Source organism: Spea bombifrons, chromosome 8 (assembly GCF_027358695.1).
Source record: "Spea bombifrons isolate aSpeBom1 chromosome 8, aSpeBom1.2.pri, whole genome shotgun sequence".
In the NCBI taxonomy this organism is placed as follows: Eukaryota; Metazoa; Chordata; class Amphibia; order Anura; family Pelobatidae; genus Spea; species Spea bombifrons.
The window spans coordinates 25,212,429-25,227,614 of NC_071094.1; the positions used below are offsets into that span (position 1 = coordinate 25,212,429).

General features: G+C 37.1%; 1 protein-coding gene across 1 annotated transcript in view; it reads left to right on the forward strand.

Annotated features, from left to right (window-relative positions):
• The window catches only part of LOC128502662 (vascular endothelial growth factor receptor kdr-like), an 89,984-nt gene that overhangs the window by 57,374 nt on the left and 17,424 nt on the right, over positions 1-15,186 (forward strand). The window contains exons 13-20 of the mRNA XM_053472539.1: positions 3,458-3,748; positions 6,528-6,674; positions 7,339-7,467; positions 7,630-7,736; positions 8,106-8,241; positions 9,493-9,597; positions 11,096-11,209; positions 13,895-13,983. Coding sequence (XP_053328514.1) covers positions 3,458-3,748; positions 6,528-6,674; positions 7,339-7,467; positions 7,630-7,736; positions 8,106-8,241; positions 9,493-9,597; positions 11,096-11,209; positions 13,895-13,983 — 1,118 coding nt within the window. The remainder of the gene's footprint in view (positions 1-3,457; positions 3,749-6,527; positions 6,675-7,338; positions 7,468-7,629; positions 7,737-8,105; positions 8,242-9,492; positions 9,598-11,095; positions 11,210-13,894; positions 13,984-15,186) is intronic.

Genomic DNA, 15,186 nt, shown 5'->3' on the forward strand with positions numbered 1-15,186 from the left:
GTTTTAGGATATTAGTAAAATAATTTAACATGGGTTCATATAATAGTAAGCAATGCACAACCCGAACCTGTCTTCAATGAACAACTCCTGTTGTGCTCCAACTTAATCCCTGTTTGAACCCTTGCTAAATTGCAAAATCATTGTATCCCAGCAAATGATTGTAGTTAAAAAAAATATTTTCTAAATTTCATAAACAGCTTTTCCAGCTGTGACTTACAATTCCTACACTGCAGATGTTTGTTTGGTTTTTTTTTTCTTCTAATAGTAACGATTTTGAAATAATGTTTCTATTCAGAGATATGACACGCTGATATTTTGTTCTGCGCAAGAATGTGCTGTAATATGTATATTTTTATGCTGATTCTACAATACTGGCCTTAGTACATGCAGTGCAACCTTAAACAGCTGGGACGAATGATTCCTTTAAGTATTTTGAGTTCCAGCTAACCAATTATTTTACCGCAATGCATCTGTTATAATCTGAGGTCTGTGTTGTTTCAAAATGGCAGCTATACCATCTTTCATCATCAGGCCTGTCAGTGATCTGCAGAACCTTATAGAGAGACCATAAGAGACGTTTTACAGTGAACGTGCGTTCTGAATTATAAATGTAATTTTTGCATCGCTTAGTAAACTGAGGATAACTAATTCCTTCTATATATGAGTTAACACAGATTCCTCTTTGACTTATCCTGACCTCTTTATTTCATGTGGCTAAGGAGGAATACTGGCTTATTTTATTAACTTTAACAGACATTCTGTGTATGTATTTGTAGTAATAGTATTGTTCTTTCGTGTCTTTACATGTGTGGTAGACATCTTTTTCCCCAACCACTTCCATCTTTCCTTCTTTGAAAGGTCTAAGATAGATGGGGTGAGCAAGTGTAACCAAATTGTGTAGTTAATTGAAATAAACCTCTCGTTCCTGTAGGGAATTATTCCTGTCTGCTTCCATAATCTATCCTGCACACATTTTCTTTAAAGATAAATACATTTATTGTCACACTATGTGGATCATCTAAAGGACCACCTTATAGGCCCTGCATATCGTTGATTATATTTTGAGGATAAATGCTAACAACAAGAATTACATGGCAGCTTGTGGATTCTACAGGAGATGGAGTGTTCACAAAATACACAGCTTGTCTGCTGCAGAATGTATATTGCACATCTCTTCGGGTTTACTGACTATCAATCTTATCCATCATCAAGTATTGAATGGGTTGTTGTCCTTAAAATTGTGTAGGAGCTTTTTACTTATGGGTTTTTTTGCTAGGTATTCTCTCTTTGGTCAGACCTAGAACAGCATCCCCATTCAATACATCACTGGCACTACCTCTACCTGCTCTGGAACACAGGGGTACTTTTGTTTAAGGGGGAGTAATTTTAGGCATGTGGGGATTTGTCAAGGGGGTGAAGCTTTACCAAGGCCTTTTATTTGGCCATAATGCCATCAAGGATGCTCAGATAGCTGACATACAAGTGTAGAATGCGGTGGCATGTATCCAAGAGGTGAATACACACCTGTGATCGGTGGGCTTCTGGTCTGAGACACTCACATCAAGCAAACAGTTCCTAAAAAGGGGGAAGAGGAAAGAGGTATAGAGGATTTGGGTCCCAAGGAGGGTATATTATATAACATTACACAAGGCTAGTGCATAACATTGCCACAGATATAATGGAAAAATAGGAGCATATGAAAAATGTTTGATAATTGTTTAACCCAAAGGGCAGCCCACAAATTCCTCAACTCTTCCCGTGCACATCTGGCCAGTTGTAGAGATGACTCTAACGTAGTTTAACGAAGAGCCTAAGGGTTATGACTCAAGCTGACACTTCAATAACCATGAACAGTGTCATTGAAAATTGGTTCCAGCTTTCAGTATTTGCATGAATATAAAATAATAGGTGCAGACACTGGGCGGAGGTTTTAAAATGGCAAGACAGACACAATATCAGTATGTTGCATTCTAGGCATGTACATCAGCCCACTTGTACAAGGATCAAAGATCATGAAAAGGTTTGACGTAACACCCATATTAAGCGCATTAGCTGACTCGTGAACATATACATGATGCACAAAACCACTTGTCCAATATGATATTTCTTGGTTTTGGTGCCTGTTTCCTTTTGAGCGCAGTAAAATTACTACCTTCTGTGTGAGGATATCGTTATCATAGTAATAGGTTCCAGGCTACAGTAGCTCTGCCTGAGCTTCCTCCATATGGCTGAAGCATACAGAGGTATGTGATTTCCACGCATGCATCACAAACACATGCAGGGGGTGGTATTATAATCAACATACAGCTGCAGACAGAATTGCTTAGTATGCCCCTGCGTAGCTGGTGTTTTTATCCGCTGTGTGTGGGTTACTGCTATACATAGAGTACTGATAGATACAGGCATTCAATATATTGGGTATGGTTCTCAGAAAAGGTATTGTAAGATAAAATGATGTTGTCTCATTCTTAAATAAATTAACCTATATTCCTGAACTATGATCAGATACCAGTTTTCATATATAACACGCATACAATGACTCATATTATATATTACCAGCATAAACGATATGCAGTCCACTAAACTTATAGTTACATTTATAGTTACATTTTTTTGTTCCTTCAGTTCTTAGAAACATTGAAAGTATCACAAGAGACTAATAATTCCCACGTGCCAATAGAAGACCTTCCTTGACACTTGTAGCTTACATTAGTCTGTTTTTAGGAATATTCTATAGAGATAATTCTAAATGTAATAATAAAATACATTCTTCTTCTTCTAAACGTCTAAATAGCTATTAAAGGGTCATAAAGTCAGATAATAAATCTTGTTAAAGTGCTTCCCTTGCCGGACTACCTTAAAAAAGTGTTTCCTTCGGCCATTTGAAATTAGATGTTGCCCAAACATGAGTTTATGCTATGTTCCTTCTTTGAAATGCTTAATCTTACAGTATGATTACAAGATGACTCCTACATTTTACCGTATCCATGACAACTCTACTCTATTAGTATTTTTTTCATTGCAATGTCTTGAGTAAGATAATACTACTATTTGATTGAGAGGAACCTTTTAACATTTTGTTGGGTAGTTCCACCTATTTCCATAATTTATGACATCTTTGTACTATATTACTGAATCCAGATTGGAAACGATATGAAACAGCAAGTATATTTTTTATGAGAATTTTACCATTTGAAATTTCCTTTTCACTTTTGGATAACACACATTTCCTGATTGCTTCTCTAAATGCCATTTTTTGGTTTAAAAACCCTATAATTATCTTGAATGGAAACTCCTGAAAACATTTTCTTTTTAGCTTATTTGGAAAAAGTTATGACAAGAAAAGTTTCTGTTAGAAGAAATAAGCCCAAATGATACTTATATAATGTGTATATATATATATATACTGTATGTAGTAGAAGGATAAATAGGCTTAAATTTACCTGCTCTGTTTCAGAGGTCAAAAGTGGGGTATTTACAGAAGCTGAGACACCTGTTCTGGATGGTGGTGATGTAAACCTGCTCTGCAGGGCAGATAAATATATCTACACCAACCTAACTTGGACCTACCCTTCAGGAGAACAAGTCCCAGAATTTCTTACAGAGATCCTGTATGAGACACACACAGTCTATCTATCATTGACTTTGAAGAATGTCACACAGGAGCAGGCTGGAATATTCAACTGCTTGGCATGGAATCACTACAACAAGGAGGTGGTGCGACGCTTCAATCATCTTGTGGTTCTAGGTGAGTTGAGTGCATATGCATTATAAAGTATAAAGCAGGGTTCTCCATCAGGTAGTTCACAAGCTATTTAGTAGTTCTGTGGCTGTCGCTGAATAGCTCCACACTCCATGACTGGAGGAGGCTGTGCGGTGTATATGTGTGTATATTTATATATATTTATATATGGCAACATTGAACCTCAGAAATAAGTACAGTTAAAATGAAACACAAACTATAAAAATCATGTTAAACAAAAACATTAATCAGATATACACGATGTATCCATTACCGTGGTCTAAATAACCAAAGTATCAAGATCGATAATATTGTAATATACCGCAGGGATGTATACCAACACAGCTATTATTTCACACAAAAAGAAATAGCCAATTCAGAGCACATCAAAAATAGGGGTCAGGTTTCTACATGTGACAGAAATATGCTCTTTGATCTCTGTTGTAAACATTTTCCAGCTGCACAACCCTGAAATATTTTCCTGTTTACTGGAAATAATAACATCCTAATTAATTTTTGTTTGAAAATAATATAGAAGCATTTCTATTTAGTTTAGAGAAAATTATAAAAATCACTTCTCTTCATGTTTCATTGATTCCCACCAGTCCTCATGTGTTACTCACCTGTTACTCGCCATTAGGACCATCTAGCCTACCTACCTCTGACCCTCTAGATTTAGACTATGACCTCTTGTTCTAACATTTCTCCTTATAGTTATATAGTTGAAAAAAAGCCATATAGTCCACCAAGTTCATCCAAAGGCAAACGAAAAAACACTGAGAAAGTAATGTCATCTCAAGAGGAAAAATCTTTCTTGACTCCAAGGCAACCGGACTCACCCTGGATAAAGATAATCTTATCTAGAAAAACATCCAAACATTTTTAGAATATATTGATCCTCCTTTGACATAAACTTCCCTCCCCTACTTTGTTTATTTAAATGTTTAATTTAAAATCCATTTGTCTATCACATCTCCCCTCTTCTTTCCTCCAAGCTATACATATTAAGGTCCCTTACTCTTTTCTGATCATTTGTATCCTTCTCTGAACAATCTCCAGAATACATCCAAAATCTCAACATCCTTCTAATCCCATGTAATATTCCATCATTGATCGTTTGATTTGTAGCTGATAGCTGAGGCATTGAGAGGACTAAAATAACCATGCCAGAAAATGAGTCAATGCTTTCTGGAAAAATTGTGGTCAGAACGACGCATGCATGCAATATGCAACACATAGTTAATCGTCACAGACCTTCTCACAGCGAATGAATGAGCTGTTAGAGGAAAAACACATTGTAACTGCCATATCAGCCTATAAACATATCTAGCACACTGTACCAATGGTGACAGAGCAAAGCCAACATTTCAGGAAAATGCGTACTTAACCTCAAACCAAATAAAGCTACATCTGCAGCATCAGAAATTATTTCTATAATAAATTAATTATTAATTAATATTATATATCAATTTCTATATAGTCTATATTATATATTAATTTATATATAGTCTATATTATATATTAATGTATTATTTTTTATTAAATAATGGTATTTACTTTTTTTACTCACTATAGCATAGGCAAGATATCAACAAGGTTCTTTCCACTTTGGGGAAATTTTGATGATAATTGGGATTAGACCTCTGTTGAGATGCACTCAGATTTAATTTGGCTGAACTTGTTAAATAAATGTGTTTGCGTTTTTTTGTGAATTAGAATACCTTGTGGCCTTTTATGCACAAGTGGATTTATGACCGCCTATGTTAATTTTACACACTGAGCCACATTTAGTTGGGGTTCAGAATATAAATGAGTAGACGGATGGGATAAAATGAGATGGCACATTGTGTCAATTAATTTTAATTAGGTTTAATGTCCAAACATAATTCAACGTTGATCTCACACTATAACAAGCAATATATAAATGAAAGGTAATGGTTTTTATAATTGTAGAATGGAGTGCCCTGCTTGCCTATCTTTCTATGGGACATGCATTTTATGTCTGCATTCTTAATTGGAGGTTATAATAGATTTAAAAAATATTTTGTGTTTTTAAAGTATAGAATTGTGTGGTTGCAGTTTGATTATTACCCAAACTGGATGGGTTCTGTAAAATGGGATTATAACTCCAGCAGAACAAGAATGTAAGATTTAAACATATAAGAAAGTAATTTAATAGCTTTTGTCACTAATCATATTTAAAGGGGACATAAAGGGGTATATGACAATTTCCTGGAATACTTCTCTTACTCGCAGGGCGCAGTGACAAGAAAGGTTCAGCGTGCCCTTTTTCAGTGATTATGTGACAATAAAACAACAGTCTAAGCCATCCATGCTCTCATCACACTGTAGCAGAGGCAGTGCTCAAGCACCACTCTTCAAAACCCACAAAGTTTTCTGGATAAAACATAACATGTTGCTTAATGATGCACTCTGTTAATTGTTTATTATATGATCATTTCAAAATAACCCAAACAAATTACCAAACATAACCTAGAAGAACCCTTCAACCTTTCTAGTCTGTCCATTTTTCCTGATGTAAACAATCGGACCTTAATCAGTTCTTGGTCTTATATTTATGATGGTGCTATGCATATCCAATGCATATTTTAAAAATTCCACTGTTTTAAATGCTCAGAGGTTGTTCTCTTTATCTGCTACCCTTTAGGTAAAGTAAAACTTCCATATTAACAAAATGAGTGAGGAAGCATGCAAACAGTAGATAAATGGATTTGTGCAGGTCAAAGGTTTTTTCTACATGACACTCTTCTGTGAATTCTTACAGAGAAGAAGGCTCCACAGGTAGTACAAGAGCTCGAGGAACTTGTGGTGAACAGTAGCAGCACTTTGTTTCTTGAGTGTCATGTGAATGGAACTCCCACACCAAACGTCACCTGGTTAAGGAATGGCTATGCAATTAAACCTGCTTCAGGTAATGTCAGTTGAGTGCAACAGTCCCTCCCAGGAGGTAATCCACTAACAACCAATACTTTGTATATTTGTAACATGTTGACTTCACAATGATTGTCTGTTTACACAGTTTAGTTTGTAAACACTATAGAACACTGTGATCCACTCATACCCAAAGAATGATCACAATTGAGGAAAGGGGTACATGGATATGAGTCCCAATAGGACAATCTAGCCATAGTAAACCAGCTCAGGTCTGCCTATCAGGTTGTCCATTTAATCTGCATCATTCTATTTATCTTGTGATCAACTGAATCACTTAATCTGAATGAATCTCTAAACAGTAAAGTATTTATTTACCCGTTACACAGATGGCAATATGTGCTATGGCCTTGATTTGACTTTAAGGGTATTCAGATGCCTGGTTTAGAACATGGTCCTGTCTTACTAAAGCGCTGGATGCAACATACTTGTATAGATATTTTCTGTTAAATCCTTCCCGCTATACAATGTACAGTTTGTGGAGACGATAGAAGAGACATCAAAGACATAGGAGGTGGTTAAAGGCTGAGTATATAAAACAGCTCTGTGTAGTCTAATAATAATAATAATCGAGCCTTTCCTGTCATAAAGCCATCGTCACTCTGAAAAGTGAATTTATTTTGCATAACATTTTCCAACTGCAGGAATTACTCTTCTTAACAATAACACCTTGATTATTGAGAGAATGAAGAAAGATGATGAGGGTTTGTATGAGTGTCAAGCGACCAATGAGATGGGGCAAGTTACAACATCTGCAGTCATCACTATTCATGGTAAGATTCTAGAGAATAACTGAGATTGCATGCTTCTTCACATATGAGAAGTTCCTGTACCCAGAACTTAGTGTAACCATGTCACAGAGCAACACAATTAGGGATTAAACAAAGTATTTTATACCTGTTAACTCTCGGGCTGTACTTCATCATCCTACGCAGGTGCTGAGGAGAAGTCTAACATAGAAGTCATCATTCTTGTCTGCACTGGCGTGGCAGCCACTTTGTTCTGGCTCCTTTTAACTTTATTCATACGAAAAATGAAAAAGGTGAGTTATTCCACAGCAGCTGCAACCTTAAGTTCTAGGTCTCCTGTCTAGTATATTAAGCATTAATAGAACACAGCTGGCTGTGGATAAATGTCATGCTTTGTTTTAAATGCTGGTGTGTGTGATGCCACATGGAATCCTTCCTTCTCTAGCACTAAATACTTTCATATATTTACATACATAAATCCCCCCCTGGGATCCCTGCTTGTATTTTATTTTTAGATTTATTTGTAGATGTTCTAAAATAATCAAAAGTTTTAGTATCATATGTAAGATCTTACAATAAGATTGTTCTGTTATATTTGAGTGGCTGGTGATCTTGCTGCCCTTCTACTCATATACGTTGACAATACTTTATCTTGTTTATAGCCACATGCATCAGAGCTGAAGACAGGTTATCTGTCTATAATCATGGACCCAGATGAGGTGCCCCTAGATGAGCAATGTGAAAGACTACCTTATGACAGCAGCAAGTGGGAATTTCCTCGAGATCGACTCAGTTTGGGTATGCGCAATTATTTTCTTGGTCACACTGTGGTCCACTACTACTTCATCATCTGTCAAAGACCATAACTGTGCAACTGTAGCTTTACCACAAATGGGATAAGCTGTGATAGTGATTAATAAGTAAGAGAACAGTTTTGCCTAATCCTGCAGGTCGCAGACTCAATTTATCTAGACACAAACTGTATAAGAGATTTATTTACTATGGATACTTGCATGATATTGTGGGTTGTGACCCACAGTCTTAGTGCAAGACTAGAATTTTATACTATATATTTATTATTATTATTATTATTTATTGATAGCCCCATCATATTCTCCAGTGCTGTACACAACATAGATTTGTAACAGTTAAAATCACTTTGCATTTCACTAATTAGAGCTCGACCTCTCATATAAAGAAGAAATAAAGAAGAAGGGATCTACGCCCTTGAACTAGGATTGTCTATCCCTGACCGGGAATCGTTAGAGGCACTTTAGTTTACATGAGACATGAAGTCCCCATACCATAACTGTTCTTCATTATACTTTCTAAGGATGGGATATTATACGTTTCCATGATTGCTGTTTTTTTTTCCGTATAGCATGTGTGTTAAATGTTTCCCTGTCTCTCACCGCATATTTGTCTTATATTCCAATCTCGTGGTGCATGTGAATCTCTGTGGGAGCTCTCCGCACACAATGAATGTCCTTATCTTTGTGTTTCCAAAACTGTGCTTTCTGTCAGAAGGGAGTTTTTTTCCTTAGTGAACCCATCGCTGTGAATTCCATAAGGAACCCTACACATTCTTTTGCTTCCAAGTAACTGAAATTGGTCCTTTTCATCTATATAACAAGACATAAATATTGCACTGATGCATCGATGATAGAAACGCCCGACCAAAATTCTTACGGCAGGTTTATCTGTGTTCCCAAGATAAGAAAGAATCCACGGACTTACAATCAAGCAATCTATACCGCCTGTTCAATGTCAAACTAGCCTTTATATTTCTTGATAAACTCAAGGAAAAAACATACTTTTAATTTTGTGGATTATAAGGATGAATACATCATCCCGAGGGCTAGCATGTTCGCATTGTTCATTACATTGGTCTGCATTGTAATGCAATGCTTATTTAACTCCCCATATGTATTTTGAACATTTCCCTTTAAGCTCATGCTTTCACAGTGTGGTTTTACTAAACGAAAGTCTGACTGTTTCTCTGGTGTTCCTCTTAACCCTTGCATGATTTCTTTACTGTTTTACCTCCAGGTAAAACGCTGGGTCACGGTGCTTTCGGGAAGGTGGTGGAAGCCTCTGCTTTTGGCATTGATAAATATTCAACGTGCAAAACAGTTGCTGTTAAGATGCTTAAAGGTATTATCTTCAACTGGATCTCCATTGTTGATGTACGCCTACAAGAAAAAGCCGCAGGCGTCTTAATAAATAGGTTTTCTAGAGAAATCCACAAGTTTATGTAGTCACTGCTAGAAGTCTACAAGCAGAGTAACCAGTTACAGTGAATTTTTCTGCTCTTTATAACACTAATATTTATTTGTTTTAGTGTACTGGAAATATATCCATTAATTATGCTGGCATAGATATTTCTTACCCAGAATCCCTTATACTCATTGGGTCATAGACCTACCTTACAGCTTGAATTACATTTTTATTGAATTTGCCCTTTTGGAACAGGCTATAAATGTATATCAATGTAAAATATAAAGCCCCCCCTTTGCTCTTGCTTTAAAAATGTAACGTATTATGTTATCGTTGTTGTTGACAGATAAGGTAAAGCCTGTTACATGACAAGATAAAAATACACATGCCTTAAATATTTATTTCACTTTGATGGATCCAAGATGTTTGCTATATTGTAATGAAAATTATTAAAACCGGGTTAAAGCCTGGTTTCCATCTTAGTGGTAGTTTTTTGAAATTCTTACAACTGTATTCTTAAGCGCTCATTAATCTTTTGGTGACAGTTACCATTTGTAACGCCCCATTCTTCTCAATAAGTCTGTGTGGGGTCCTACCTTGCCTTAGACTGGTGGACAGGTATCACTTACAAGCTTCAGTTTCTTCCGAGCACCGTTTCTCTTTTCAGGTATCACAGTAACAAGTTTTCCAAACAAAAAAGTTCAAAAATAGTTGGCGTGGAATGCCAAATATAATTGTCTATAGATTTCCAAGCCCTTAATTCAGTAAAAAAGCTATTTTGTTACATTACTTTGTATGCTACGTTAACATAAACGGAAATTGAGATTGCTTTCAAGGTGCTAACATTCGGTTTTCCATGGAGTCAGGACTTTAAGTGATTAGACTGTGCTATAATAATAATTTAAAATAAATGCAAATTCCTAAGGTTCAACCAGTACTTTCAACATTATCAATGGTAGCGCTTAAAGCTCTCGCAGCTGTTAAATAAAACCAATACTAAACATATCACTACATCTGGTACAGCTCTCTCTAGTCTAGGGGAAATCATTTATTCTTCAACCAAAAATGTCCTTAATTCTGATAAACAAAGCAAAATATTCCAAATTCCGCAATTGGATCTCTAATGTGTGTTTGTTAAGAGGAAAACGATTATCTAAAGTCACAAACGATCCATCTTGTCTCTTTCGTTAGCATAAGGCAAATTTCGGCTTGTGTAGGGTTTTTTTTGTATACTGTCACCAAATAAATTTCGTTGGTGGGGTCAGGAAGGAGAGGCTGACTGCAGAATGCATCTTGTGTTTGAGATTCCTTACAGGGGCCTTGGTTGTTTTCCTTTGTCTCTTGATGTTTCTTCCCTAACCTAAACAGGATTTTGTGTGCCCTGTAAAAATATCCCATTGTGCCGAAATGACTATGTCCTGTTTATGTAATGCAGAGTGTGCAACAAACAACGAGTGCAAGGCTTTAATGTCCGAGCTGAAGATTCTTATCCACATTGGACATCATTTGAATGTGGTTAATTTACTGGGAGCTTGCACCAAGCCAGGAGGTGAGTCAGAAAGTGTCCAGCATTAACCGCTTGCACGCTGCAGAAACACCACCCCGTTAAGGCGACTGGGAGCAGTCGTGCGCGGAAGAGCATTTAGTGCTCAGGGAGCCGAAGATTAAAATTCCAAACAAATAACTTAAATAAAGGTCTGCATTAATTGTAGCCAATTACTGGATTCTTCAGTAAATGGTCTCAGGTCAACTGGAAAACAAACATTAGCTCATCAAAGTGCGTTCCTGTGTATGGCACGCACAACAGAAAAGCACCATTGAACTATGAGGTGATCAATTTTGGACACTCCTGAAAGGTGAATTATGACTTAAATAGAGAGTCCAGTTTTTTAAAGCCCAAGATGTGTGTGATCTACCCGCAGCACCTGCTTTGCTCTGCTCTATTAATCTTTCATAGTAGAAATATGAAAAACAGACAAGGTGCGCTTTGCTCTTGATTGATAAAGGTCACATCACGCTGATTCGCTTCCTCATTACTGATTTGACCAATAGGTGAAGCATGCGTAATCTTCTGTCCTAATCACCACCGAGTGTGTGCTACAGTCAAAATTGGTGAGACAGAGAAGCCATAGATATTCAGAACTATTCAAAAAGTTATGTTGACCTATTGATGTGTGACCATTTAGTATATTGACCACAATGGATTTAACAAAGTACAGGAGGGAGGTATAGTTCAGAGGAGAAATGTTAGGAACAGAGTCATATTCTAATACTATGAGTCTGAGAGGGTTGCAGATAAGTGGAACAGACTGCCAGCAGTGGTAGAGATTAAAACAGAGTAGGGATTTAAACATGCATAGGATAGTCATAAAGCTATCCTGAATCAAAGCCCGATTAAGGTTTGAGTCTTTTAAGCAGGAATAATAGGCAGACCAGATGGGTTAAATGGTTCTTATCTGCCATCAAGTTCTATGTTTCTAGCGCACTCATAGATGTTTCCTTGACATTCTGTAGCAGCAGACACATAAGCGCTGAAATGTACTTTAGAGATACCTTTTCCAGCTTCAAGGACCTGCTGTTGTATAGACCAGTAGTACATAAGTGGAGCATAATCCTCAAGACCCCACAGCCAAAGTTTGGAGATTAAGCATGACTTTGTGACTAATGCATTACGCCCAGTGACAGGTCCATTTGCTTTAAACCTGACGGACACGTGAAATGTCTTATTGAGCATTAATCAGCAGCTGGCATAGACCAGTGGCTGTTACACGCCACCACTCGTGTAACCATTTAAGTTTCTGTTTGGCAAGAGACTTTATATCTATATTTAAGCTTTTCAGGGTAATCACAGCTGTGCTTTATGGCATTCAGAAAGTTATCCGTGTATCTCTGCAACACGTAGAGGTTAATGTTTCTAGGGGCCATTCTGAGTTGCTTCATAGCTTGAAGGCTTATAAAAATGTTGCTGTCCATTGATAACCGCAGCAGTGACATGGCAACCCTACCAGCTGTGCCTATGTCTCTTTATCTTTAGACATTATTGTTATGTATATCCGGGCTTTACTGCTCGAACCCTCTGTTGATTTATTAAGTTAATACGATAACAAGGAATTTAAGAGCCTGCGTCAGAACAGCAAGAGACGGATGAGGTGAAAACAAGATAAGACATAGTGTGGCAGCCAATTTGTGTGAACAGTTAAGTTGTATCTGCGGCACGCTTTCTGTCATCGTTGGAAAACATGAAGGGAGGGCTAAACTAGAGCACTGTATGCACGACGAGGATCAGGGGATTACAGAGAAATTACTAGGAAACCATTAACATCCTTCAAAGAATACATGCAATTATTAGGGACATATGAGCTTTCCTTACCGCTCCCAAACAAGATCAGACAGACCTAAAGACAGAATATAAAGACATGTAGATAGATAGATAGATCCTATTATTGTATAAACGGTGACCTATTTCGTACTGCACTCCTCCTATTTCGAGGGGTTTCAGTGGAAGGATGGTTAATGCTATTGTTCCTTTAAATTCCCCATCCTATTCATCTGTTTTACTTCCTATTCTACAAAGACATACCAAACTGTTGATACAAGAGAATAAAGCATCGGTCAATAACTCCAGTAATCCTCCTGGATACAGCAAAGATGGCTGTGAAGTTTGGGGTTAAAGGCTGCCAAATCCTTGGTATGGAGGAAATAATGCAATGGTCCAGCCACTGTTAAATAAGGAAATAAACCGGATTATTCATATTTTAAAGTTAAAGTAATAAGTGATCGATCGTACCAACACTGTTAAATTAGTTTATGATTATTCATATTTTAAAATGAAAGGCAATTTGCAGTGAAATCCTTGTTAAATTATTATATTATTATTGCAAAAACTCCAAATCAATGTTGCTATAACATTTCACGTAGAGCCGTGAGGACCTTATCTCTCCAGACCAAACTGGCACAAGTTTCGGCAAAATGACAATTCTGCAGCATTCAAAGCAGAAATCAGTGGAAAGTTTTGACTGGTTGTAGCAATTGTAGCATCTTGCCTTAGAACTGTCCCACTCACAAAGACAAATCATGCCTACTTGCGTAGAGGCGTGAAGCTACAAATACTAATTTTAGGTCAAGGCACCTTGTTATCATCTCATTCCCCTCCCAGTATGGATTGCATTCATTAAACTCGCCAGGGCACTGTTGATGTTGTACTCATCTGTACTCATCATTTTCTCACCTATAGGTCCTTTGATGATCATCGTTGAATACTGCAAGTACGGAAACCTGTCCAATTACTTAAGAAGCAAACGAGGGGATTTTATATCACATAAGGTAAAGGATCCCACAATATAAGGTTATTCTTTTCAACATAGTACTTCTACAAATGTTACTGCACTAGTATTCAAAAGCTTTGCCAACTGCATCTGATGACAGATAAGAAGCTTTTGCTTTTTTAGAATGCAAAATGCTGGATGTTGTTTGGCTAAAACCACTGAACCAGCACATACTGTACAGTCATTAAATCAACTGCTTCCAAACCACTGCCATATCTCCCACATCAAATACGGCAGAGCTCAAGAAACCTGACAGAAAAAGCATATCAAATTATATAGCCTTTGATCTTCTATTAAAGGACTGTCTTTCTTGGGAATGGATTAAGAACTGAAATACCACAAGACACAATTAGGGAAAGATTTATGACCCAGGACCCCCTGGGACCAAAGGGTATTCTGTAGGCATATACTGACATATATCACTGCTAAAGGTAAAATGATCTCCCCCATTACCGATGTGACATTGGAGTAATTTGATGTAAACGTATATAGCACCTGAATGTTTTGATTGTATACTAGGTGATCCTGAAAAGCTGAATGGTAACAGTTATGGTGACATTTCTGAATTGAATTGTCTAAGTTCCCTTTTATTCTATTAAAAGCCCCATAAAGCATGTCAATCTAATGGCACGCATTGACATTTATCCACGAAGGTAGCCAAGTTTTCCATGGAAAGTATTGGTTTTCCTCCAAACGCCTGCTGGGGCTCGCTGAGAATTTCCAGATGGCTGTGGATAAGATAGCTAAGGCTGCTATGACTTTGATTGGTGCAACAATGTACAATTTGACAGCCTGCATTTAGAAATCAGGAAAACATTGTCTAATTTATGGAACACCCAGTCAGACAAGAGAAATCCCCACTGTTATATCATCAAAGCTCTGCTGCCCTCTATAGTAATTCAGGGATGGACGCTGACATTCCAGAAATGGATGCTGCCATCTGAATCAGATTTAATGGTTATGTTGTCATTGATGACTATTGGTGGGAGTTGACCTCACTTCCTGTTTCTTGGAACCAGAGCAACAGAATATAATACACTGAATTGGAGAGCTTTGACACTATATTTCAACTCAGTAAGCAAGTGCTTATCAAATCTCCCCCAGTCCAAGTAATCTTTCTTTTACACATTAAAACATTGAAACTGCATACATTGATAATCATGTTCATGGAACTTGTTTTGGAACCTTTCATTCTAACACC